The following is a 27,249-nucleotide window of genomic DNA, read 5'->3' as shown; positions in this document are numbered from 1 at the left end:
GGCAACACGGTGCTCCCCGTGCTGCCAGGAGCCCCAGGGACTTAGCTTTTCCAACCACAGATCACTGCCTCCCCCCTACCTGGCAAGGTCCCAGGGCCTGCAGGGAACTTCAGCCAGGGGTGGCAGAGTCTGTTACCTGAGGGTTTCAAAGGGGGTCTGGGGGTGAGGCCTAGCACCCCTCCCCCCACTGCAGTGGGGAGTGGGCACCATGCCTCCTAACAATGCCCTGAATCCAGAGTATGCCCTCAGGTTCCCCAACCCACACAGGAGCCCAAAGGCTGTGGCTCATCCTTGGACACTCTGAAAGGCAGCCCTCTGTCCTGGACATGAAACCCTCAGATTGGTCACCTTTTGTCCTCCAGCTGCCCTCCAGCTTCTGAGGGCCCATCTGATCAAGCTAAGATGGCATCTCCTTGTTTAGTAACCAGCGGGCGTTCAAATGCACATTGCTGCCCTCCTCCCCTTCAGGGAGCATCAGGGAGTCCCAGGGACTCTGGCAGCTGAGTGGGTAGGTTCTGAGTCAGGGTCTCCCATCTCCACTAACTGACAAAGGATGCACACACACACTCTCTCACCCTCCTCCTTACTCCACCAGCCCATAAACAGTGCACAGCTGCCTCCAGTGTCCACAAGTGCTCTGGGGACCTGTCCTCTGCCCTCCACAGCCTTGCTCCTGAGCCTCCTGTATTCCCGTAACTTCATTTCCCCCTCAATCCCTGGCCCCTAAAAGAAGGCAGCATCTGCTAGAATTTTTTTATTTAAATAAAATATACAACACGGCACGTTTACCGTTTTCTGTTTCAAAAGTGGAAGATTTGAAAATTGCTTGTGGGGGCCTGGGGATAGGAGGGCCCACTGACTGGACCTGGCTTCTCCAGTCTCCAGAGTGGCTGCACTGGGTCTGAGTTTTCATAAAATGTGTTTGTGTAGAGGGTGGTGAGGCCAGGCCCTGATAGCTGGGGGGTGGGCTGCGGGGGTGGCAGGGTTCCTCGCTCCTCATGCCACTGAACCCTCTGCTCTCACTCCTGTCCCTTTTCTACAGCCCCCCTTGTCGTACCCTGGATTAGACTGTGGGTTTAGATTAAGTAAACCCTCAGGCAGGAGGGATATGTGTGTGTAGAACTCAGACTGAGGCCTCTGTTTAAATTCTTCCAGCTCTGAGAACTCCCTGGGTCTGAGGGGCCTTCTCTTGTCCAGTAAAGACCAAAGCCAGGTGGCTCCCTGTCTGTCCCTAAGACCCCAGGATCCTCACCTCCTTTCCTGGGTGACTGCCTCCCACTCCCTGAGACCCATGACTGAAGAAACTGGCCTGCCCCACATCTCAGGACAAAGCCTGATCTTGCCAACATTCTGGCTTGGAGCAAGGAGAAGAGCTCTGGATGGACAAGGTGGGATCAGCTCTCCTCCTTATTCAGGTCTTGGTAGCCAAACCTGCTCCTACTCTGTAGGAAGGGGGCAGACCACTGAGCTTGGCTCTGGCAGAACCTTGTTGGAGAGGATCATACCTAAGGAGCTGCTATAATCTGAGCAGCTTTCACATCGACTCCCATTCTAGACCTGCTTCTGGCTCCTGGTTGCCTGCAGAATCAGGTCCAATCCCCTTAGCCTGCCATCCAGGGCCTTCCCTCTGACCACCTGGCTTCAGGACCTCCTCCCAAAGCCCCCAACTCCACATTGCACATTACCTTCATGATGTCCCCACCAAGCAGTCCATCCCACCCAGCCTTCCTACTTCCTCCCTTCTCCTTTCCCTCCCTCCCTCCTTCTCTCCCTCGATAACTCTTCCATCTCGAAGCCTGGCCTAAGCCTACCACTGACCACACTTTCCTTAGGCTCTCAGGGAAGCCCAGTCACCTCCTATGTCCTGAGATCATAAGCCCTGGAGCTCTCAGCCAAAGCTCCCTGGCTCTCACCATAGCTTGCTGGAGCAATGGCTGGGTGTACGGAGGGGCAGAAGAAGTATGACTTATTGAGCACCTACGATGGTATGTGCCAGACGCTGGGCATTTCACATATACTACTTTTCTTATCTGGTCCTCACACATCCTTGTGAGGAGGCACCATAATTATTCCCATTTTACATGTGAGGTAAGACTCAGAAAGGTCAGATAACTTCCCCAAGATCACACAGGTAAGGCATGGCTGGGATTTGAACCAGGTCTGGCTGCCTCCATAATCTGGTCTCCTCCCTCTGCACAATGCTTGAAGACTAACTCAGCCCCTCTCAACAGTTTTTAATGGAAAAAATGAACCTAGGCTTCGGCCTCAGGCAGGCATGAATTTGAATCTCACATCAGTCCCAGCTCTGCCATTCCTAGTTACGTGATTCTGGAAAAAGTACCCAAAACTCAGTTTCCTCATTTGTGAAATAGGAAGAATCAAAGTACCTACCTCATAGTCTCTGTGAAATTGAAGGAGTTAATGTGTGTAAAGTGCTGACCCAGTGCTTGGCACAGAGCAGACTCAACCAGAAGTTCCCTCACCTCCCACTGTACCAAAGGGGAACTGAGGGCCACAGAGGGAACAGGATGTGTTGAGGACCACAGGAGATAAAGCTCAGAGTCCTCTGCTTTCATGTGGCGAGAGGTCAGGCTAGGATTGGATATGTAACCAGAGATGGGGAGACAGGAGGCCTGCTGAGAGGTCTTGGGGTCCTCTTCCCTGAGGACTGGAAACAACACTCCCCCCCCTCCCCGACCTTGAGGTGCCCAGCCTGCAGGCTATGCTGGGCTGCTGGATGTAAAGTGACTTGGGTGTCCTGGCAACATGGGGTTAAACTAGATTCACACACATGTGTACACATGTGAGTGGCTATCTACATGGCTCTGCAGAGCGCTACATAGCTTATACATATACACATCTTACATACATATACATATACATATCTTGCTAAGTTTGCAGTAAAAAAAAAAATGCAAAATTCTCAGGACCCTGGCCCCATTTTGATCCAAGGACTCAGGTGACTGAGGCTCCCCAGGAAAATACCCCAGGGCAGCCCTTAGGTGACCCCCAGCAGAGTGAGGCACCAAGTTCACAGCTAAGGGGCTGGTGGTGGCTGGTGCCCTAAAACAAATACAATGACAGGTTTGCTCTAGGAACCCAAATATGGGTAACCCCCCCCAACCAAGCCCCAGCACCTCCCCTCCCCCCCACAGCCCCTTCCTCTGGCTTTTGCGTTGGGCCTTGTCTGCCTCCCTCCTCTAGTGCTGAGTATTAAAATAGTCTATAAAAGCAAGTGACCAAAAATCTATAGCTCTAAGAATACCTGGTTATTTTCTGCTGTCTTTTGTTTTTCTGGTGTGAGTTTTTTTAAAATGATTATTATTGTTATTGGTATATCTCCTAAATCACAGTTAAACCTGAAGGAAGAAAGAAGGGAGAAAAAAGAGAGAAAAGAGAGGGAGGGGCCCCAGCTCATAGATTGGATGGCAGTTTGGATCGTACTGGCTCAGACCTGGCCCCAGGTTCCCTCTGGGGAGCAGCAGTCAGAGGGGAGCCCCCAGAAGAGGCGGCTCTTGCCCCAAAGAAAGAAAGAGAGGGTGGCAAAGAACCTGAGGATGTCTTCTGAGGCAGAGTGACATGCTGGCCTGGGGTGGCACCATAGGGCCTCCCAGAGGGACCAAGACCCCCGCTGCCCCCACTGCAACCCCCAGCTCTGGAGAAGAGTGGGAAGGCAGCCACAAGCTCCCCAGGGGAGTAGGGGGAGGCTCTGCGGTGAGTCTGTGCCCCATCCTGGGGTAGGGCCGGCTGAGAGACTGAGATGAGCTTGAGGTCCTGGGTGAGTCGGCCTGGGGTGAGGGGTGGTGTGCCCCGGCGCTGAGGAACCTGTGGTGGTGGGGGGCTGGATACAGGTGGCAGGAGCAAGGAACCATGGGAGCCAGAGGCCCGGGGTGGGGCACTTGGGAAAGTTCTTGGGGGGCCTGGGCTGTGGCCAGGGGGGCTGAGGCCTCCTCGGGGGGTAAAGGCTATAGGAGAAGCCCCCCCAGAAGCCCCTGCTATTGATGGCCGCTCAGGCTGCCGTGGAGGTGTCTCTGGCGTACTTGGTGGGCCAGCAGCCAGACCTGGGGACAACTCCCCAGGAGGCTGGCCGAGCTGCCCTGGGCTGGACGATGGGGACCTGGATGAGGGCGGGGGTGGCAGGAAGTGCTCCAGCAGTCCCAGGCCTCCCTGGGCCCCTGGCAGTGGGGGCGGCAGCTGGTTAGCCTGTGGGGAGTAAGCGCCAGGCTGTAGGGGGGTGAGCACGGGCGAGTCGGAGGAGGACAGGGAGCCACCCAAGGCTTTGTGGAAGTAGCCAAATCCTGCCGTGGTGGTGGAAGCTGTGTTGGCGGACAGAGTGGGAGCCAGAGGGGGGCCACAGCCCCCGGGAGGTGGAGAAGAGCTGGACACAGGCAGGAGAGGGCTCAGTCCGGCAGGGGCGGAGAATCCAGCCAGCTGTTGGATGTGGAAGGAGGAGGAAGATGGGGTCTCCAGCTGGGATGGGCTGCTGGCGGGCGAGGCAGAGCCCAGCGCAGAAGGGATCAGAGACTGCAGCCGCTTCAGATGCCGGGGTGTCTGCCCCTGTCCAAGGCCACTGAGCTTGGGGCCAGCGGGAGGGCGGAAGATGGCAGCGGGCAGACGTGGGTGGTGGGTGAGGGCTATGGCCACAGAAGTGGTGGCAGCGGCGGCCTGCAGCGGGGCCTGGATCAGCGGGGTCCAGATGACAGGAGTTGGGGTCGGGGGGGGCGGGGGCGGCGGCCTGGACGCGGTGTGCACAGTGAGCCATCTCGCGGTCGTGCTGCACGATCTGCTGGATGATCTCGCTCTCCTGGTAGTTGAAGACGCCCGAGTTGAGGTCGTGCTGGACTTTGTGGAGGAGCACCGAGCTCTTCTTGCCTGGGCCGCAGGAGGGGGGTCAGGCCCGGGCGGGGGAGGGGGGAGGCCCGGCCCCGCCCCCCGCCCCCCCGCGCCCCGCCCCCCGCCCTCCGCGCCCCGCCCCCCGCCCTCCGCCCCCCGCCCCCCCGCCCCCGGCCCCCCCGCCCTCCGCCCCCCGCCCGGCCCCCTTACCGATCCGGTCCAGGCGGTCCAGCGCCACGGTCTCGAAGGCCCGCCGCATCATGGGGTACTCCTCCAGCACCTCGTTGAAGTTGTCGACGCTCAGCGAGTACAGGCGGCAGTAGGTGTCGGCGCGCACGCTGGCCGTGCGCCGGCCCCGCGTCAGCAGGCAGATCTCTGCCGGGACAGCGCGAGTCAGGGCGGCCCCGGGCCTCCCGCTGCCCTGACCTGGGTCCTCGCGCCCCGCTCAGGTGCTGCACAGGCGCATTCACAAGTGCCCCGCCCCGTGCCGCCTCCCCCACCCCGCCCCCCAAGTGGGTGGTGGGTTATCTTTCCCATCTCCGGGCTGTTACCCCCATACTGGGCTCACAGACACCTACCTCCAGGCAGCGGCCACGAAGGGCCTGAAACGTTTTCCTCCGTGTGTCTCCAGCCCACTCCCCTGTCCCCCCAGGACCCCCTGCCTGCCTCACCTCCAAAGTAGGAGCCATCCGCCAGCTTGGTCTCCTTGTTGCCCTTGGTGAGCACGCTGACCACGCCGTGCTGGATAAAGTACATCTTCTTGCCGATAGTGCCTTCACGGATGATGTAGTCGCCTGGCTGGAAGACCTCGAAGCGCAGCTTCGTCAGCATGGATGTCACGAAGTTGGGGTCTGCATTGGCAAACAGTGGCATGGAGGCCACCAGCTTCCGGCAGTTAAAGTTGATAATCTCCTGCTCCCGGAACAGGGTGGATTGGGAAAGAGGGAGGGAGATGAGAGGAGTCACCAGGCCGGGAGGCCTGGCTCCCTCTCTGCCTGGCCACCCACCCAGCTCACCTCCCGTAGCGGCTCGCTGAGCTCGCCCAGGATGCTCTCCTCGTCGAACATCTTGCCCTGGTAGCGGTGCTCATAGTAGTCATGGATGCGCTGCCGAGTGTCGGGCGGGAGCTTGTGGAAGGACATGTACTGCTCCACCTGCTTGTACTAAGTCCAGGGACAGAGAGAAAGGCTGTCACCTCTTGGCCAGCCAGCCCCACTGCCCTGGCTGGCACCACCTGGCCTCAGCCAGCTGGTGACCATAGTTGGCACTGACATTGTGGGCCCACTTGGACAACCTTGGCTCCTTCAGCTTGAGGGCCTCGGTGTGGGTGTGGCCACACCCTGCGCCAAGCAATGGCCCTGACTGTTAGTAGCTGGGGTGGAGGAGCTCCAACTAAGTAGCCGGTCTTCAAGGTGTTCAATGCTATGGAGATGGCCAGGGACGGGAAGGACTGTCCAAAGCTCAGTTACAAGAGGCCAACTGACCAGGAAGTCAATGAAGTTCCCTCTAAATAGCAGTCTTTTCTGTGTTACACTGCGGATCAGAGAGGCCTCACTTACTTGGGAAGGAGCTCTTTCCCATCAGTGATAACACCCTGGCGGCAGCAGCAGGACTGGGCTGCAAAGGGTTGCAAGGGCTGGAGGCTGAAGCCAGGATGTCTCAGCCATTATGTAGTATGTATCCCAATGTGGCCCAGGCTGAGACTAAGTCACTTTGTTGAAGAACAACTGCAGCCCGGGGGAAGGGACCAGTAGAGCAGGGACCTTAAATGAGTTTGGAACAGAGATTGTTGAACCTGCCCACCCTAGGGGTGCTGCTCCAACCGGTTCTGGATTGTGGGTGAAAGTGGGGGTCCTCAGGAGGATGGCTGGGGACCAGAGGCACTGATTGGGCAAGAACAGATTTTCCCCACACTGGGATGCAAGGGAAGTCCCTGTACCCCAGGAACAATCAGAATAGGCAGCCTGTTCTTATATATCTGCTCCAAAGAGGTGAGGATGTAGTGCTGCTGCAGAGATGCTAATGGGCAACTGGGGACTGGGAGGTGTTTCTTAACATTCTTCCAGCCAACCTGGCCTCTGTCTGCTTGTAGTTGTGCCCAGCTACAGGAGACAGCGACTTTCTGGCTGTCTATGGGGACAGGGGCAGCCAGAACAGAGCTGTATTTTAGAGAATTCCCCATATATAGAGGAACAATTGTGGTGGGAGGCAGGTCTGGAGGCAGGGCAAAAGTTAGAAGTCTGTTAAAGTGGTCCAGGTGAGACACAGTAGTGGGGACAAAGGGGAGGTAATATGTTTGAGAGAGATTTATGGGTGAATTATACATTAAAGAACTATTAGCTAAATGATGAAATGAAGACAACTCTCAAATGAAAAGCCACAAGCAGATTGACTCCGCTGGAGAGCAGACCCTGATGCTTTTTCTAAACTATCCCTAATGGTGATCCTAGACTGAGCCTCCATTCTAGTCACACACTGAGCCTCGAGCCCCGACCCTGCTCACAGGCTGGGCCCTGATGCTGGTCTACATTGATCCCTCACCTAGCCCTTGAAGCCCTGCCTTTATAACCTCACCCCTCTCTCACCTCCTCACTCCTAAACCAGAGCCCTTTGTTCTAATCAGGCTGATTTATTTACCACCATCTACACACCTTTGCGCATGCTCATCATGATCACTGGCCAATAATTCTCTCCTACCTCCTCCTTCCTCTGCCTCCCCGAAATGACCTTCCCACCCTACTCTAGCTCTTCAGGCTCTCCTAGGCTTTCCTCTTGGTGTCACAGGACCTGGGCCGCCATCTCTCAGTTACCCCATCAGGGGATGGTACCTGAGGCAGGCAGTTAATCAGTACGTACTGAACCATACTATGTGCCAGACACTGGGGATCCATGGGACCTGGCCTGCCCTCATGGAGCCATGGCTTGGATAGGGAAGATGGATATTAAACAACTGGCTACATGTGATTAATAAAATAATGACAGAAGTGCAGAGTGTGATGGAGAACTTGAAGGTGCCACTGGGTCGCATGATGGGTGGAGGCTGACTGGGTCATGGAAGGCTTCACTAGGAGGTGATGTTTAGGGTGAGATGTGGAGAAGGCATCAGGTGAAAACAGAGAGGAGAGTTTCAGGCTTGAGTCTGTGCCAAGGCTCTGAGGCAGCGAGGAACATACAGAGAGGCCTGGTAAGGCTGGAATAGAGGGCTATAGGGCCCATGGTGTGTTCTGAACATGAAAAAGGAAGGGCCCTACATGCCAGGCTAAGAAAACACACTTTGGAGTAATCTGCATCTTGGAGTAACATAAAGGCCCTAAGCGGTGATATGATCAGATTTATATGTTTTAAATGCCAGTGCTATCTGCTGTCTGGAGAATGAAGTGGAAGGGGGCAAAGGGGAGCCCATTTAGCTAATAAATATTGAATGGCTTACTCTGTAGGGTCACTCCTCACAAACACCATGATATAACCCCTCGTACTGTCCCCATTTTACAGACAAGCAAATGAAACTTAGAGATGTGATGTTATATGCCCGTGCTCAATGGAGAATTTGTCAATGGGGAAAAGCTGGGTTTAGAACCCAGGCAGCCTTCCTTACTCCAGCACAGCCATTTGCTTAGGAAGCTGCTATAGTGATCCAGGCGGAGGCCAGCTAGGATGATGGGAAGCGAGGTGGCATTAATGACTAAGAGAAATCAAGGATGGCTCCTACTTTCTGACCTGGGCATCTGTGCTACTGTGTCCACTAACAGGATGGGAAGAGTAGAGCAGAGAAAGCAAGGGAGACTTTTCTCATCTTAGATGTGATGAGGTTGAGGTGTCCAGGGAAGCATCAAATAGACGGTCCGGGGCTGAGGAAAGAGGTGGAGGCTGAGTATATCATTATGACCCTGCTGCAGAGAGATGGACAAGGAGCATGGGGATGGGGTGGTAAACCAGTAGCACCCAAGCAGACAGGAGACACAGAAAAGCAGAGAGCTAAGCCCAAACCACCAGGGACACGAAGTGTGAAGACTGAAGAGACAAGCAGCCAAGGAGAGCAAGGAGGACCGGCTTGTGAGGAGGAGGAAAGCGGAGAGTGTGCGGTCACGGAAACCAGGTGTAAACCAAGGAGGGAGTGAAAGCTATCAAATGAAATGCCCCGAGGCTCTGACCAGATGCGGACCCAAAAGGACCTACTGGCTTTAGCCACATAGAGGTCACTGGTGAACTCAGATTCACTTGGCTGAGATACGGATTCAGTACCTATAAACAATCTGGGATTTTTACTTTAGAAAAATATAAAAAAGAATGAAAAAGAGGCTGCAACAGAAAAGATAGCAGCTGAAGCCAGATGACGGTAGCAGGCTGGGCACATGGGGGCTTGTTGGGGACCCACTGGCTGGAGCCTGTGCGCCTTAGGGACCAACTCGCAAGTTCTCCTGAGATAACCCAGGGTGGACCACAGCTTTCTGCCCTACCTTCTCCTGGTACTGGCGTCGGGAGGAGTCCAGGGACTGGATGAGGGCAGTGGCGTGGCCAATGAACATGGCGTAGCAGGTGGCGCCCACAATCATGCTGAGCATGGTGAGCCACACGTCGGACATGCCCACGGGCGCCTGCCGTCCGTACCCGATGCACAGCATATGGCTCATGGCCTTGAACAGGGCGTAGGAATACTGCTTTCCCCAGGAGTTGTTCTGCGGATATGTGCACAGGTAGACAGACACATGCTGGGGTGGTAGTGAAGGCTCACACCTGTGAGAGGGCAGGCCTTCTCACCAGCACCTAGAAAAGTCCCCACCACCTCCCACCCCTCGACCTCTTTCCAGCTGCTGAGCCCAGGGCTCCCACCTTGCCTGTGGCTGAAAGCCTTAGAGAGGCCCACAATGGTCACCTAGTGACCAAGTAAATTCCTCACTTAGGTCTTTCTCTTGCAGTGGGGGACAGGGATTAGATGGGAAGCCCCAGCAAAGGGATAGGAGCTGGAATAGCCCCCATCTGACCTCTGAGCCTGCACAAGGCAACCTGGGCCTCTTGAGCAGCAAAAGCTTCAGGCTGAGCCACCCTGCTGTCCTCTGCTTGCTAAAAATAGCTCCATCCCTCCACCCCAAACTACTGACAAGTAAAGCCCATTTCCCCACTGACCTCAATTATAAAAGCAGATATACTTCCCTTGGGGGGACAAGCTCTCAGACTGAGCCAAAAACGCTGTCCTCATTTTGGGTGAGCAAAATCTAACGTGCTGCAGAGCTGACTTGCTTCCTTCATGAACCCTGCCTGCATCTGTCTAGGGCTGCGGCCACCAGTTATCCTCTCCTTACAAAAGGTGGACTATCTGGAACACACAATGCTTGGGGGTGGTAGGAGGGCGAGAGGAGGAAGGCAACTGGCTATTTCTGTCTCCAAAGCTAGTCGGTGTCTCAAGGAAGCCTCAGTGTGGGAACACTGGGCTCAGAAGGGCCATCTCTTGAATTTAGTGCATGTGTGGGCCTGTTACCCTCACATGGAGGAAACTGTCCCAGATGAAGTCACCAGATGAACCCGTGCCTCTCTGCTTACACAATGAGTGTGTTAGCAGTGATGTGGAACCCACCCTACAGCATGACCCACAGAAGCCTTGCCCAGAGCCTCAAGCACTTCCAGGGTCACCAGGTTGTTCTCAGCACCTAAAGGAGAAGGCACAGGAGCTGTGTGCCTTGTTCAAGGTCACTGAGACCATACTGGACAGAGCTGAGCTGGTATGGCTCTCAGTCCAAATCAGGGTGAGAGGTCTGGGGAGCTGATCTCCAGGGGTGGAGGAGGCCTGGGGGCTGGAGAACAGGGGTGACCCCCAGCTGCCTCCCATCAGGGCTTCTGCCCTTACTGCTCTGCCCCTGGGGACATGGAAATTCAATCCATATAGCTGATTCATTTACACTTAGCTCATCAAAAAGCTATTTTGTAAAGGCCTATTTGATGCTGAAAGATACCTCGAGGTCTTTTTCACCTCTTTCAAAGCTGGTTTCTCCTACCCTGGGGCCCTGGGGATCTGCCTACAGACCAAACCAAACTAACTGGGAGAAGGAGGGAATCCTGGGGTTCCTAGACCCAGAAAAATGCTCACAGGTCCCGGTGGCCCTACATCCCTTCTGGAGCCTACCCTGTCTAGGGGGGGCTGAGGACTCTGCCCTATGGCTTCCTTAGCCCCAATTCCAACTTCTCTTAGCCACCTACAGGTTTGGAAGGGATCAGGCTCAATCTAGTATGCTCTCCCCACTCAGGACCCCACCTGTGACCAGGATGTGTGTGTATGTGGGCTGGGGATGATGGAGTGACAGGAGTAGGGCAACAGTCCAGCTCTCCTGCTGGAGCAGAAAGTAGCCACTGTGTGTGATCTGGGAGTCTATGCCTGCTACCAACAGTGTCTCTCACAGGGTTCTCTTTTTTTGGACTTGGCAAACAGAGGCAGGAGTGCAGGAGCCACCAGCCCAGCTCTGCCATACTTGATAGAATCCAAGGAGCCCAGGTCTTAGTTTCCCTGGGTGAAATCAGACCCAAATATCCAGGCTCCCAACTGCAGTGAGCCTGTAAGAAGGCAGAGGTAGCAACGTGCGGCCATGAGCTCTGTGACAGACCTGTACCGGGTAAAACCATGTGCCTTTGGGTGCCGGGATGACACCTCAGCGTCCTACATGTTGGAACTCAGGAGTTCCAAGTTGGGGACCTACTCTGCCCTCTGTGCTTCATCGGCCCCCTCTGCCCGCACCCAGGGCCTGGTTGGGTGCTCACCACCATGTTGTTGATGGACACCCAGCAGTCATCGGGGAAGTCCTGCAGCATGGGGACCAGGAACTGCAGGCAGCCATCCCAGTGGCAGAGCAGGAGCATCATGCCGATGAGGTTCACGATGCGCACCACAGCGCTGGCTAGGTCGTAGGTCATGTGGAAGATCTGTCGGCAGAGGTGAAGACATTTGCCCAAGTAAGTGAATATCAGGAGGGGAGGACATCCCCTCCCAGCCAGACCCTGCAGCTCCTTGTGGCAGTGCTCTGCACACTCATGGCAGGACGCCCAGCTCAGTTCAGGTCCAGGCTATCGATAGAGTGGGAAGGTGGCAGGCCAGGCCCTGAAAGAAGCAGAATGCAGGCTGCAGGGCCCCAGAATGATGCCTCCTGGGATCTGTGCAGGTGTATTGGGGGGTCTTCCATGGAAGTCCAGCCGTCCAGGGTCTCTCACCTCTTTCAAAGCGGCTTCTCCTACCCCGGGGGCCTGGGGATTTGCCTACAGACCAAACTGGACAGACTGGGAGGAGAAAGGGAGCCTGGGGTTCCCAGACCTGGAGGGAGGGAGGGCACCTGGGGCGCCATACAGCCCTGAAGTGGGCAGAGAAATTACTTTATCAGCTTGTCTAGGCCGTGAAGACAACAGGGAGAAGAGCCAGCCAGCCTGAGGCTCCTCGGGACCACAGTCCATAGTCATGACAGGGGCATGGTGTTTCCCTAAATCAGTCACCAGACCCTTAGAACTCCCTCAGGGCCAGTAGGCTCTGCCTAAGGCAGCCATGGAACTGCAAGGGAGCAGTGGGGCACACAGGCTCCAAGTTCAGCCGGACTTTGATCCCAGGCCCCCTTCTTACCCAATCCCCAGCTGTGTGACCTTCAGAAAGTCCCTGAACCTTTTTGGTTATGTTTTCTCATCTGGAAAATGGCTATAAAAATTCTTACCTGAGTGGGTTGATAACACTTTAAATTATACATATAAAGTGTTCAGTACTGGGTGTAGAAGTGTTCAATAAATTACAAACCATCATTAATTGATACATTGTTATTAATAATTAATGTTTATGATTAGTTAATAGATATTAGTAGTAACACTCTCCTATACAGGTTAATAAAGTATAGCACTCTCAACCCTGGCTAGAGACTGCCACCAGAACGTCTCTAGCACTGTGGCTCCAAATGAGAAGTTGAAGTATGGCTGGGCAGGGCCAAGGGTGGGCACACCCCAGTATCCACATCCCACCGCCCTTCTCCCAGTGCTACCTCTTGGTCCAGTTTCAGCAGAGAGCACCATGGTGACTAGGCAGTGAGGGGATGAAGAGATGGAAGGAAGTCTAGAGGGAGGTCTCTGGAAGTTCTGGCCTTGCCTCTAGCCTGAGAGACTCTGGAGTGTGACCCCACTCCTAGCTCTGGTACCTCCATACTATTCCCAGGTAAAGCAGCCTTCCTAGAAATTACAGACTTGTGAAATGCCTGTAAGTTTAAGAACTAGTTTAAGCCCATTTCAGATAGGGAAACTGAGGCTCAAAGAAACAGACCCTAGATATTTCTCTTACCTGAATGGGTTGTCAAAAGAATTAAATTATACATATAATATTAATTGAAATGTGGGCTTAGCCTGGGTCTAGGTTTTGAACAACCAAAGATGGACACTACTTTTCCGTCACCCACAGGGCATGCTGTCCTGTGCCCACCCTTAGTAGCAGGACTCTGGATGCCACAGCAGCAATGCTGTGAAGTCTTCAGGATGAAATGGACCTTGGAAAGGTTCATGGAGGCTGGAAGCTCCAACTTGTCTCATCACCCTCCATGGCCCAGTGACAAAGGTACAATAACATCACAATCATTCTCTCACTTAAACTCACAACAAACTTTGCTGAACATATTGTTAATTCATTTTACACTTTGCTCAGAGAAGCAAAGGACTTGACCACGGTTATATTGGCAGTGGAGGCAGATACGAACCAGGGCTGCCTGCAGATTATCAGATTGGCCCAGTGAGAGAAAGGTGGTTTTCAGTAGTTCCATTTTGCAGATAAAACAACTTAAACCCAAAGTGGTCAGGTGATGTGGCCAGATTCACAGGGCAAGCTGGATCCAGGGCCAGGTGAGACTCCTCAGCATCTGGCCTCAAACATCCCAGTAGACATTGTGATGCTATAGACAGAACACTGTGCCCTGCAGCTTAGCCCCACTGGGGCACAGGAACCAGCCCCAGGGCTCTCAGTAGGCCAGTTCTTGGTTAAGCTTTACATCTCAGTATAAGGAGTGCTGGGCACTAGAGACCAGGCAGGGCACTTTGGGATAGAAGCCAGGGTTCAGTGGGGACTGGGGCCTGTGTCTGGGATGCAGAATATACTCGAGGATGACGCTGGTGTCTCTGGCCTACATTCTGGTGCTGGCCATGCCCCAGGGCCCGGATCCTGAACCCCAGAGGCTCCCCCAGCCTCTCCTCTCAATTTCACAGCAGCTCCTGAGTACCAGCACCAAACTCTGGCTTTGAGGGAAGGCCCCACTTCTGTCTCTTTAGCACTTAGGTGGACACAATAGCTCTACGATCTTGAGCAAGTCATGAGCTTTTCAAAGTCTTGGTTGACAAGGATGCCATCAGCTGGCTCCAGTGACATGGGACCAACCATGAGGAGGGCCAGTGACATCGGACCACCCAGTCTGAGAGATGGCCAGCACGTGCCCTCACTTTCTACCACATCTCAGCTTCCCCTCAACTAAGAGAAGCTAAATATCTGCCTGTCACTTCTTGAGGTTCCTGGAGAAACTGATGTGGCTAAGAAAGAGCTCTGGGCCCTAGACACATACATGGGTAGGCTCTGCGTTATTAATTTCCTTCATTTCTGAGCTATGGACTGAATGTTTATGTTACCCTAAAATTCGTATGATAAAGCCCTAATCCCCAATATGATAGTATTAGGAGGTAGGGCCTCTGAGAGGTGATTAGACCATGAGGGTGGAGCTCCCATAAATGGGATTAGTGCCCTTATAGAAGGATACATGACAGAGATGATCTACAAACCAGGGAGCAGGCTCTTTCCAGAACCCAACCATGCTGGCACCCTGATCTCATCCTTCCAGCTCCAGAACTGTGTGAAATAAATATTTGTAGTTTAAGACCCCCACTCTGTGGTGTTTTGTACAAGAGCCTGAGCTGGGTACTATATAGGAACTAAAAGGAAGCCTTGGACCACTTTTAGAAAGGATCTCAGGTGACCAATGCCCACAGTAACTGCTTTTTTCTGTGAACCATGCTTGACACTCTGTGTATCAAGGTTGGCACACTTTTCTGCAATGTCTTTTCTTCTTCTTACCTATGTTTTTCTTTTCTTGTAACTAATTATCTTCCAAGATCAGGTCCTTGTCTAATTTGGCCTTTATTGTGATCTAAGCAATGAATATGGTAAAGCACGTGGTAGGGTCTCGGGAACTGAGAAGTGCTCAGTGACAAAGGTGATGGGGGGATGATGGGGATGAGGGCTGCCGCAGTGTAGACAGTGACATTTGAAAAGGCCCCACTCTGGGCAGGTACAGCCCATAGGGGACCTGTCTTTGCCTTTGCTGGAAGAAAGAAGGTGCCTTTTTCTGCAAGCAGGCAGACTGATATACCCTACAGAAAGCATGTTGGGGGTGGTGCCTGGTACTGGGCTGAAGGATACAAATGCTGGGAGGTAGGAGGCTGGTAGGGGGAGGATGATGGGCATTTGGGTGGCAGGGAGGGGCACTGCGGCTACCTCTCAGACACTGCAAAGCCAAAGATACCGACATGGCAAATCTGAGGTTTCTGCAGAGTTAGGGGGGCATCAATTCAGGCTAGGGGGGTACCCCAGATGGTGTGGACCCAGGTGTGACCAAGCCTGGCTGTTGCTCAGAGAGGTTGCTAAACACTTGTGTATCCCACTGTGGGCTGGGGCCACAGGCCACCTGCAAGGCTGCTGCACTGTGCAAATATTTGTCTTGCTCTTTATACCTCATTACAATCCCCATCTATGATACTGGTTCTGACTGTGGCGGTTGAGTACCTTCATTTCTAGGACCCTGCAAAGCTTGCTGGGTGAGCAGCCTGGGAAGCCCACTGTTTATGCCCCGGATGGCACTTGGGGGAGGCTCCACTCCCACTTCCTTCTGCTGTGTCTCGACCACCGTGCAAAGGCAGAATGACGATTCCACTTTGGGTAAAGTGCCTTCTTTGCTCTGAGCCTCAATTTCCTCATCTGTGTCAATAACTGCCAGATCCTGGGGGGGTCTTGCGGGTCAGGAGAGATGATGTCCATAGCTGCACACAGCAGGTACTCAGCATATGTTGTTTCCTTTCCTTCCCTCTTTCCCAGTTCTCAAAATAAAGAGTTGATTTCTCAGTCTTGGGGAGAGACCAAAAACTGTAGTTTCTGCCATGTCTCCTCTGGGGGCCTGGGTGAGTTCCCTCCTGAGGACTTGTTTTCTCCTGTGGAAAGAACAAACTTCTCCCTGTGTCTCAGTAACAAGTGGCCACATGGTGGACAGCAACCGCAGGCCTGAGGGAGTGGCTGCTGTGAGTGTATCCCAGGTACCGTCTGGTGGTAACTGAACTGAGTTGTCATGCAGGGTCCCGTCCTGGGCCCCATAGAGAGGTCCAGCCCTATTCCCTAGGCCTACCCCTCTGTGTCATCCCAAACCTCAATTCTGAGAGAAATAGAGGCCCACAAGGGGAGGAGGCTCATTAGGTGTCACACAGCTACACAGGCCTGCCCTCCTGCCTCCAGCCCTCCTCCCACCACTCCAAGCTGCCAAAGGAATGAAGACTTCTGGGATGGGTCACTGGGGTTCTGGGCGCTTCAGGTGAACATGCAAAGGTGGGGGGGTGACCAGGGTTTCTAACAATAGCCTCAGTGCCTATAACAAGCTCGCACCTCAGAGGGAGGGAAGAGGCTTGGCTGGGAGGGAGAATGCTGACCTAGATTGCCCAGCATGGAAGCGGAAACTGGTGTCCTCTGAGATGGTGGCCTACACTACCGAGACCTTCCACCTACCCTGACTCCCAACACCTGCCACTAATGCTTGGGAACTCTCTGACTGGGGCTGGGCTGGGCTAAATGAGGCAGCTAAAGCTGGAGGTCAGGAGTCCAGGATCTCTGGAGCTTCACCAGAAGGCCTCAGGCAAGCTTTTCCCTCTTCATGGGAGGCCGACTCCTTAGCCCTAGCCCTGACATTGACAATGTCCTCAGGATCAGCTAAAGTGATCCTTCCCAAGGGAGGCTGGAATGGGGATTAAGTTCCAGCCTTCGAGAACACCAGAACTTACCTGACAGTTGAGGAAAGTGGCCCAAAGAAGGAAAGAGATTCACATAGGGAGTTGGGAGGATGAGACAGGGCAGGGTTTTCTCTATTAAATACCTCTCCCTTTCCAGGTCTCATACAAACCTGGGGCCTCAAAGGGTCTCCCTACTGCTGCCTCCAGCCAAGCTGAGGCTAAGAGAAACCCTGGGGCTGGAGCAGGCCATTAAGAATTGTAAAAAGGGTTCCTGGGACCAGCTGGGAAACCCCAATCCAATCCCAGGGGTCTAGTGGGAGCCGTTGGCTGGGCGGTGTGCCTGGCAGAAACCACGCAAAGCAATTTCCTCCCCAGCTGGTAGGCAAGATAAGAGTGTGTGTGAAGGGGAGGGGAGCCATCCATTTGGTCTCCTGGGATCTCCCTTCCTGCCTACAAGATTGGGTAGTGATGTCCAGTTTAGAGCCCTAATCTGAGGCCTTCTAGGGCCTCTGACTACCCTAGGCAAAGTCCAGGTCCAGAGCCTGCCTGACCAGTTCTGGATCACCCAGAGGGCAGCCAGGCCTGAGGGGCAGTGGGAACAGGAGCCCTGGCCTGAGCTCCCAGGATGTACAGTGTAAAAGATGGACTTAGCTCCTGTCCCAGGGCCTACCCTGCCCAGCCACTGGCAGCTCTGCCCACTCCTCCAGACACCATAGCCCCCAGAGCCTGGGCCTCAGGGATAGCAAGGCTGGCAAGCAGGGGCTGACGTCTGGAGACATGAGCTGATGCCAGAGAAGTAAAGAGCAGCCACTTCTCTGCTTTCGATGACAGTTTAGCAGTGAGTCCAAGACAAACAGAAGGTTGGGGTTTCTCAGGGACTGAGTGAACCAACATGGTCCTACATTTTCCACTTGGGACAGAAACCAAGAGATAAGCCTGTCAGGGCATTCTGGTAAATACACCTCCATCCTTCCTCTGCAGCCTCTCAGAGTGGCCCCTTCCTGCCCCCCACAAAAGCACCACCACAGCCACTGGCCCTTCTCAGCCCTGAGTTCAGACCCATATGCCAACCTTCCTCTGCACCTAGATGTCCCTCAGCTACCTCAGACCCAACCTGTCATACAATTCCTCACCCTACACCTGTCAACTTGCTCTGCTGTCTACCTTCCTAATCCTAGCTGAAAGCTGTCCCCAACAAAGGGCACAACAATAGAATCAAAGTCACCCTCTTTTCGGGTCACCTGAGAAAATAGGAGGCACATAGAACCTGGAGTCAGGAGGCCAGGACAACAATCCTGTCAGTGGGGCAGCTGACCCTCTGATCCTCTGTTTCCTCACCTGACAAATCTGAGTAATAAATACTGTCCTGCTTGATTAGCCAGCTAGGAGTGAGGAACCAGTGAAATAATGGGTAAAAAGTATTTGAGAAAAGGAAACACCCTGGAGAAGTACAAAGGGGTTACTGAGACAACTGGGAGGGGAGAGCCTTTATTATTTATTTATTTAAATCCTCATGTGAGGATATGTTTTTATTGATTTGAGAGAGAGAGAGAAATGTCAGTCGGCTGCCTCCCGCATGCCCCCCGACCATGGAGAGAATCTGCAACCTACATATGTGCCCTGACAGGAAATCGAACCCACGACCCTTTTGGTATACCACACGATGCTCCAACTGAGTCACCGTGCCAGGGTGAGAGCTTTTATTAAATAGTTCTTTGCATCAGGCTTCATATAAAGGGTTTTACAAACAACATCTCATTTAATCCTCACAACAATCCAATGAGGAAGGTACTACTTATCCCTACTTTGCAGATAAGGCTAAAAGAGGCAAGATGGCACCAAGGTCACACTGCTAGGCAGTGTGGAGCCAGCATTTAAACTCAAGTCTCCAATGTGCCATTCCAGTTCCAAAGCCCTCAAGCATTGCACTATGCCAGGCAGAGACTGCCACACTGCTGGGAACCAAGAGCGTTAAGAGGGTTCTGGATAGAGTAGTCTTGGTTTCAGTTCCTTGTTTTGTATTACCTTGAATACTTCATGCCATTCCTTTCTGGCCTTTAGAGTTTCTGATGAGAAGTAAGCTGACAGCCTTATGGGGCTCCTTTGTGGGTAACAGATCGCTTTTCTTTAGCTGCCTTTAAGATTCTATCTGTCTTGAAATCTTGGCATTTTAATAACAATGTATCTGGGCTTGGGTCTCTTTGGATTCTTCTTGCTTGGGACTCTCTGTGTCTCCTGAACTTGTGTGACTTTTTTTTTTTTCACCAGGTTAGGGAAGTTTTCTGCCATTATTTCATCAAACAGGTTCTCTGACCCTTGCTTACTTTCAACCTCCTCTGGCACTCCTATGATGCTAATATTGTTGTGTTTCACGTTGTCCCACAGCTCCCTTAGACTGTCCTGTTTTTTAATTGTTTTTTTCTTTGTGGGTCTCTGATTGAGTGATTTTTTTCTACCCTGTCTTCTAATTCACTGATCTAGTTCTCAGCTTCCTCTAATCTGCTGTTTATTCCTTCCAATGTATTCTTTATTTCTGCTATGTCATTCTTAATTTCTTTCATAGTTTCCATATGTTTTTCATGCTGTTGAGCATCCTTACAATCAGTATTCTGAACTCTATATCTGAGAGATTGCTTATCTCCATTTCATTTAGCTCTTTTTCCAGAGACTTCTCTTGTTCTTTCATTTGGGGCTTGTTTTTTGGTCTCCCCATTTTGGCTACCTTTTTGGGTTTGTTTCTAATTATTAGGTAGATCTGCTAGGACTCTCAGTCTTTTTGGAGGGTCTCTGGTGCAGACCAATGTCAGATGCAGTTTATGACTGGCCCTCAGTACGGTTTGGAGCTATCAACAACCATAGGCTTGAAGTCTCCTCTGCTGGGGCTGGGTGCGTTTGGACAGGACCAAGATGCACACCAAAGTCTGCTTTTCCAAGGCCCAGGTCCCAAAGTCGCTCAGGCAAAGATTCAAAGCACTCTGAGGTCTACCTCTGCCTGCAGGCTGATTAATCTGATTCTCTTAATGAGCCTCAGGCTGTAGGAGCTCCACAGGGTGGGCAGCTGGTTGTTATCAGTCTTTTAACAAGCCTCAGGCTGTAGAAACTCCTCTGGGCAGGACAAGAGGCTTTCCAGCAGTGTAGGGCAATTGCTTCCCCCTCAGGCAAAAGCCAAAAATTTTCCACCCGAGAAAGATGTCCCCCAGAATCTGGGGGAATGACTCGGCACAGGAATCCAGATGGGTGTCCCCTGATCTCACTCTCCAGATCCCACAACCCCAGACTCTCCCCACACAGCTCCAGTACACTCTGCTCCCCCTCCACTGGAGCCCAAGGTGAACGGCTGCTTAGGAAACTGCATTGGCTCTTTAAGAGTGTGCCTACAGTTCCAGCTGCCTCTCCCTGGCAGACAGAAACCCTGCTGCTTTTCACAGTCAGATGTTATGTGGGCACCTTTCTCAGTTCTGGTGCTCTTGGCTGGGAAGCCCAGCCTAGGGTTTAGGCCCCAGTGTCCTCAGTGGGAATCCCCCACAGCTGAGATATCCCTCTGGACCTTCAGCTGCTGCCTGTGGGAGCCCAGCCAGCCCTCTCATGCCTCCTAATTTCCTACCAATCTCTATGTGGTCTCCACTTTTCCTCCTTGGTTATAAGGGTGCTCTCCAGCTAGCCTTCAGTTGGTTTTCAGGATGGTTTTTCTATGTTTTAGTTGTAAATCCAGATTGGTCCTGGGAATGTCCGTGTACCTTCCATTCAGTCTGCTGCCATCTTGGATCTCCGCTAAGTGTGTTCTGATCTAGCTCTGACAGATAACTGCTATGTGACCTTGGGCTAGTCATTGCCACTTCTCTGTCAGCAGAAAGAATGCAAATTTTCAAAGCAAAATAGAATTTCTGCCATGGAGTGACTCTGCCAGACTGGTGTGGCACTTCTGTGGCACAGGTGCTCATGACACCTCTGACCCTAATCTGCCAGTGCCCCATCAGCATGGGTGCTGCCAGCCAGGCTGCTGCTGGGGTGATGGCTTTGGATCCTGAGCCTGGGAACTTCCGTCCAGTCAAGCGGAGGTCCTGGAGACCAGGAGAGCGGCAGCAGCAGCAGCAGCAGCAGTGAGCTGAGGCAGGAAACGCACATCTGCAGAAGCTTCCAGATCTCCAAGTGGGCCATCCCGCAGAGCACTTCTCCCCAACCCCAATACATGCAAGCTGGCCTGCCTGCTGCTGCTGCCAAGAGATGTAACGGGTGGTGGCAGATACCTACCAAAGTGCCGGGCAAAGTCACCTGCTTGTTTTCAAATCCCAGTTGGTAGTCCTCTCTCTTCCCTCCACCCCCAGACAACTCCATTCAGCTCATGAAGGAGTAAGTTTTGTTCAGAATGGTGTTGGCTTACCCAATTTTTTTTTTTTAATAATTTATTATTTAGTCTCTGTAGCCTGTGCTCCACCCAGAGTCCGAGAACCCCTTTACAGTTCTTTTGTGCACATGCAACTCCAGGCTCCCAATGCTTTCACTCCCTGGAGCCAGGCTACTGGAAACCACTTTTCCTACTAGCACAGAGGGCGAGAGGGCCTTTGAACCAATGGTGGCAGGTAAGGGGACATAAAAATTCTAACACCTCTGCCCTGGCCGATGTGGCTCAGGTTAGAGCATTAGCCTGCACACCGAAGGGCTGTGGGTTCAATTCCCAGTCAAGGGCACGTGCCTGGGTTGCAGGTTCAATCTCCAGCCCAGGTTGGGGTGCATGTGGAAGGCAACCAATCTGTATCTCTTTCACATCAGTGTTTCTCTCTCTCTTCTCCCCCACCCCTGCTCCTTCCACTCTCTCTAAAAAAAGTCAATAGAAAAAATATCCTCGGGCAAGGATTAATGCACCCAAAAAATTCTAACACCCCTGAGGCACAGTGTACACTGTCCCAAGAGCTCCCAATGGAGTGGGACCCAAGTCGCCACCCATGGAACTTTGCTTGGTATCTACCCTTGCTTAGCTTCCTTCTTTTCCCTTTCTCTCTTCCCCAATCCCTTACTATATCTCCCTGGAAACACTTCCCTCTAAAAAAATCACTTTCATGCAAATCCTCATCTCAGGGTCTGCTCTGGAAGAATCCAACCTAAGATAGTTGTCAACAAAATCTGCACAAATATACAGCTTTCTGCTTCTCAGGATAAATCTGTAGATCTAGCAACTCTAGGCCCATTCCTACTCAGCAACAAGTGGCTAGAGCTGAGTAGAGACTACCTGATACAGACAGAAGGCATGTTCTACAATTTTCCCCAGTCCACCACACCCCCTAATGCCTTCCAACTGGTCTTTTTCACCATTCACATTCCCTGTCTGGCCCCTACAGGATTATGAATTTGCAACCTTTACAATACAGTGCAGTGGTTACCAGTGCAGGCTCTGGAGTCTAGGTTCACTAATTACTGATTCTGTGACCTTAATAAATCCCTTAATCTTTCTGTGTCTCAGTTTCTTCATTAAAAAATGGTACCTGTGTGGACATATACAGTACCCTCTATGGATGTTAGAGACTTAAATAGGACACTTCCTATAAAGTGATTTGCCCAGTATCTAGCTCATGATATCCAAAAATTACTAATATTTGTCCCTTTGGAGCAGGTGTGCCTGCTATAATCTGACAGGCCACATCCAACTATCTGAGATTACCTGCTGGCACCTCACTCCCCCTGGGGGAAGACGCCCTTCTCCCAAGAGGTTTGTGTCTGAGCACTTACCTCTTCCCACTGGTGAATATATCGAATGAGGCGGGAGAGACGCAGGAGGCGCAGGAGGCTGAGGATCTTGGTAAAGCGGACGATGCGCAGGGCCCGAGCTGTCTTGTAGACCTCTGAGTCAATGCGTGTCTCTACAATGAGGAAGATGTAGTCCACAGGGATGGAGGAGATGAAATCCACTACAAACCAGCTTTTGAGGTACTTCATCTTAATCCTCTGTGGGTCCAGGATGATCTCTGTGTTGTCTTCCACCACAATCCCTGTGCGGAAGTTGAGGACCAAGTCGATGAGGAAGAATGTGTCTGACACCACATTAAAGACAATCCAGGGTGTGGTATTCTCATCCTTGAAGAAGGTGATGCCCACGGGGATGATGATCAGGTTCCCTACCATCAGCAACAGCATGGTCAGGTCCCAGTAGAATCTGCCCAGAGACAAAGGGGTCAGTTGCCAGAGGAGGGAGAGAACTGAGTCACAGACTGAGGGAGAAGCTCTGAGGGAGAGCAAGTATAGGAGAGAGAAGTCTTAGGAGGTTTTGCGACACTACAGGAGGTAGACCCATAGGAATCAGGGCAAGATGTAGACACTGGCAGGGAAAGAGGCTCTTCTTTTACTAAGGGTACCCTCTGCCTGCCCTTCCCATGCCCCAGTGAGAGTCAGGCTGAAAAGCAAAGCAAACAGTGGTGTCTAGAGAGAAGTGCAGGGCTATTTTAGTGGCCAGAGCAGTTCACCCAGAATTACCCCAGGCTCAGACAAGGCTGCTCCATTGTCCCTGAGGGGCAGCTGTGGCCTAAGACAGGCTGGCAGACAAACATGCCACATACCATGACTGGAGAGAGGGGGAGGTCTAGGCCCACAGAAGGCTCCAGTCCCAGCTCTGTCACTGAAGCTTGTGGCATCAGGCAGATGCCCTCCCTGCTCTGGGCCTCAGTTTCTGCACTGGGCAGTGAGTGGTGGAGCCTCAACACTCATCCTAGAATTGTGATCACGCTTCCTGGGAGCACCCTTTAGCCTATACCCTAACATCAGAAAATGCCAGGCCATCAGAGGTTTTCATTCTAATATGAGATTAGGGAGGGATAGTTATATCTTCAAAAGCAGGAAATGTTAATGGGGCAATTTAAAATACCAATGAAAGAGAAACAACAAGATGGTGGCGTAGGTAAGAGCAGTACCCACTACCTCCCACAACCACATCAAAATTACAACTAAAATATAGAAGCACCACCATTCAGAACCACCTGAAATCTAGCTGAATGTAAGCCCAACAACTAGGAAATTAAAGAAGAAACACATGGAGATCGGTAGGAGGAGCAGAGACGTGGGCAGAATGGCAGAGAGGTGGCCCGGATCCCACACCAGGGATCCCATATCCAGGGGCTGCAGTTTAAAACTGGGAGGGATATCTCAGTTGGTGGTTTCCTGGAGAAGAGAGGAGTCCCAGTTCCACATCAGGTCCCCCATCCCAGGGTTCCAGGGCTGGGAAGAGAAGTCCCCACAACTTTGGGCTGTAAAAAACCAGCAGGGATTGTGGCTGAGTGATGTGGAGGCTGCTGGAGTCTCAGGCAGCTCTTCTTAAAGGGCCAGCACTCAGAATTACTCAGAAGCACTCCCTCTGAGCTCCAGCACTGGGCAGCAGCTTGAAAGGAACCTGGACATTCAGGGAGGAACTAACTTGTCTGGAATCAGGGAGAGAGCTGGAGGGGCAGCTTTCTCATAGAGAGAAGAGCTGGTAGAGGCCATTGCTCCTTTGGCGAACCCTCCCCCCCCCCCCCAGAGCCGGCAGGTAGGTGCCTTCTCTGAATCTCCATCAGCCTGACTCACACCTTTGCCCTGGTGATTCTCAGATACCCTGCCTCTTCTTACTTGCAAGCTCATTCAAGCCATTTCCGGTGGCTTTTTTATGCAAGTGGCCTCTCTAGCCTCATGCTTAGGGCTTTCCTAAAATCTCTCAAAAAAGCAGCAGCTGGATTCAGCATGCCCCATACCTCTCAATAAGTGGCTCCAGACAAAGCACTAGCAGCAGCCTGCACTGGTTCATAGCTTGGCCTCTCCTGGACAACTCCAAGCCCAGCACAAGTAGCAGCCATAAATTGCTGTGTAGCTCATGCTGGGTGACCCTGGGCAGGACAGAGGCTGAATCTGCACCTCCTGGGAGGCCCCAGAGACAGTGCACCCAGTGGTCAGCTTCAACCATGCTTTATTACAATCCTACCACATCCATGAGTGACACACTGAAACAGTACACTTGTTGAGGACCAAAGCTCCACTGAAGCAAATCCTGCTCCATAGGGGAGTTTCCAGCACAGCAGCTCTTTGGCTGTAGTTGCAGCTGGTCCTCACAGCTAATTGGCCTGGGGGTCAATTTCCTCCAAGGGACACCAATAGCAACCAAGGCTCAACTACAACAGGAGAGTGCACACAGCCGACACATGAAAAAACTTAGAAGGCCCAGCTCAGGTGACTGCGGAGACTGAGCCACTGGGCCCTACAGGACACCTACTACACAAAGCCACTCTACCAATTCCAAGAGACACAGCAGCTCTTCCAAATACATAGACACAAACACCAGGAAGCAGCCAAAATGTGGAGGCAAAGAAGCATGTCACAAATGAAAGAACAGAAGAAAGCTCCAGAAAAAGAACTAAATGAAATGGAGTGAAGCAAGCTACTAGATATAGAATTCAAAACAATGGTTATAAGGATGCTCAAGTATCTTAGTAAGACTATTAAGGAAACTAGTGAGATCATCAATGACATAATAAAGAAGCAGTCAGAAAGGAAGGCTACACTAACTGAATGGAAGAATAATTTACAGGAATCAACAGTTCAGCAGAGGATGCTGAGAATCAAACTGGCAATTTGGAATGTGAGGTAGCAAAAAACACCCAATCAGAAAAGCAAAAAGAAAAAAGAATCCAGAAATATGAAGATGGTGAATGGAGTCTCTGGGACAACAAGTGGCCCAACATTCATATCATGGGGATGCCAGAAGGAGAAGAAAGACAGCAAGAAATTGAAAACCTATTTGAAAAAATAATTACAGAAAACTTCTCCTACCTGGGGAAAGAAATAGACTTATAAGTCCAGGAAGCACATAGAGTCCCAAACAAGAGGAACTCAAAGAGGCCCACACCAAGACATGTCATAATTAAAATGCCAAAGGTTAAAGACAAAGAGGGAATCTTAAAAGCAGCAAGAGAAAAGCAGTTAGCTAGCTACAAGGGAGCACCCATACAACTGTCAGTTGATTTCTCAACAGAAATTTTGCAGGCCAGCAGGGAGTGGCAAGAATATTCAAAGTGATGAAAAGCAAGGACCTAAAGCCAAGATTACTCTACCCAGCAAAGCTATCATTTAGAACTGAAGGTCAGCCCGGCCGGGTGTGGCTCAGCGGTTGAGCGTCGACCTAGGATCCAGACGATCGGGGTTCGATTCCTGGTCAGGGCACATGCCCGGGTGAGGCTCAATCAATGACTCTCTCATCATTGATGTTTCTATCTCTCTCTCTCCCTCTCCTTTCCTCCCTCTGAAATCAATAAAGATATATTTGAAAAAAAAAAAAGAAAAGAACTGAAGGTCAGATAAAGAGCTTCACAGATAAGAAAAAGCTAAAGGAGTTCACCACCACCAAACCAGTACTATACGAAATGTTGAAGAGTCTTCATTAAGAAGAAGCTAATGAACAAAAGAAACTGACAAAGTAGTCCCAGAGACATTGAAGCATGCAACAGACTGTCCTGTTTTAGAGGGCAGAGGGAAGGGGGATGGGGGTGGGAAGGTATTAACCAAAGAAGTTATATGCATATAACTTCTGCATGGATACAGACAATAATGGGGTGAAGGCCTGGGAGGGGGTAAGAGCGAGGTGGAGGGCGTCAATGGGGGTAAAAATGGGACACCTGTAATACTTTTAACAATAAAGATGGCCTCGCCGGGCATGGCTCAGCAGTTGAGTGTCGACCTGGGATCCAGGCGATCGGGTTTCGATTCCTGGTCAGGGCACATGCCCAGGTTGCAGGCTTGATCAATGACTCTCTCATCATTGATGTTTCTATCTCTCTCTCCCTCTCCTTTCCTCTCTCTGAAATCAATAAAGATATATTTAAAAAAAAACACACAAAAAACCCCCAAAACACACAATAAAGATAAAAATAAATAAACAAATAAATAAACAATAAAATAAAATACCAATAAAGTACCACTCAATATAAAGGAGTGAGACCGGACAGGGCTTCTAGCATCATTTCTCTTAAGCCCTCAAATCAACTGCAAGTGCTTCCTGAGGGAGGGAGGTGAAGCCTCTGAGGAGGTAAGAGCCAACTCTCAGATCTCCCACCTCGCCCAGCAGAGGCCCCTCTGGACCATGCAGATAGCACAGACAGGAACAGAGCTATCTACAAGGTATGACCAATCATTCTCAGGACTCAGCCCAAGTACCAGCCACCCCAGGACTGGCCTCAAGACAAAACACTTACATTGCAGAGCTGTTTTCCTCTGTTATTAATTTAGACAGTTACATGATGGCTGATAAAGATATTAATCTTTATTAATTAATAAAGAAATAAGGGCAGAAACAAGCATGTCTTCTTCCAAGAGAAATAACCCTTCAGCCATCTTTAATCCTCTACTGCAGGGAAGCCAGGAGGAAGGGTGTGAGAGATAAGAAGACAAGTTTTCCGAGTCTTAAGAGGATTCCACCACAACCCTGTGTGA

General features: G+C 51.8%; 1 protein-coding gene across 1 annotated transcript in view; it reads right to left on the bottom strand.

Moving 5' to 3' along the window:
• Window positions 1-741: 741 nt before the first annotated feature.
• HCN4 (hyperpolarization activated cyclic nucleotide gated potassium channel 4) overlaps window positions 742-27,249 on the bottom strand; it is a 48,961-nt gene continuing 22,453 nt past the window's right edge. Inside the window, 8 exon segments of the mRNA XM_087824442.1 lie at window positions 742-4,719; window positions 4,721-4,872; window positions 5,044-5,208; window positions 5,505-5,745; window positions 5,850-5,996; window positions 9,291-9,509; window positions 11,581-11,742; window positions 22,534-22,957. Coding sequence (XP_087680568.1) covers window positions 3,415-4,719; window positions 4,721-4,872; window positions 5,044-5,208; window positions 5,505-5,745; window positions 5,850-5,996; window positions 9,291-9,509; window positions 11,581-11,742; window positions 22,534-22,957 — 2,815 coding nt within the window. The 3' untranslated portion in view covers window positions 742-3,414.

The sequence above is a fragment of the Miniopterus natalensis genome, chromosome 1 (genome assembly GCF_054644295.1).
Source record: "Miniopterus natalensis isolate mMinNat1 chromosome 1, mMinNat1.hap1, whole genome shotgun sequence".
Taxonomy (NCBI): Eukaryota; Metazoa; Chordata; class Mammalia; order Chiroptera; family Miniopteridae; genus Miniopterus; species Miniopterus natalensis.
The sequence above is the reverse complement of the archived record's forward strand: the minus strand, read 5'-3'. Positions and strand labels throughout refer to the sequence as shown.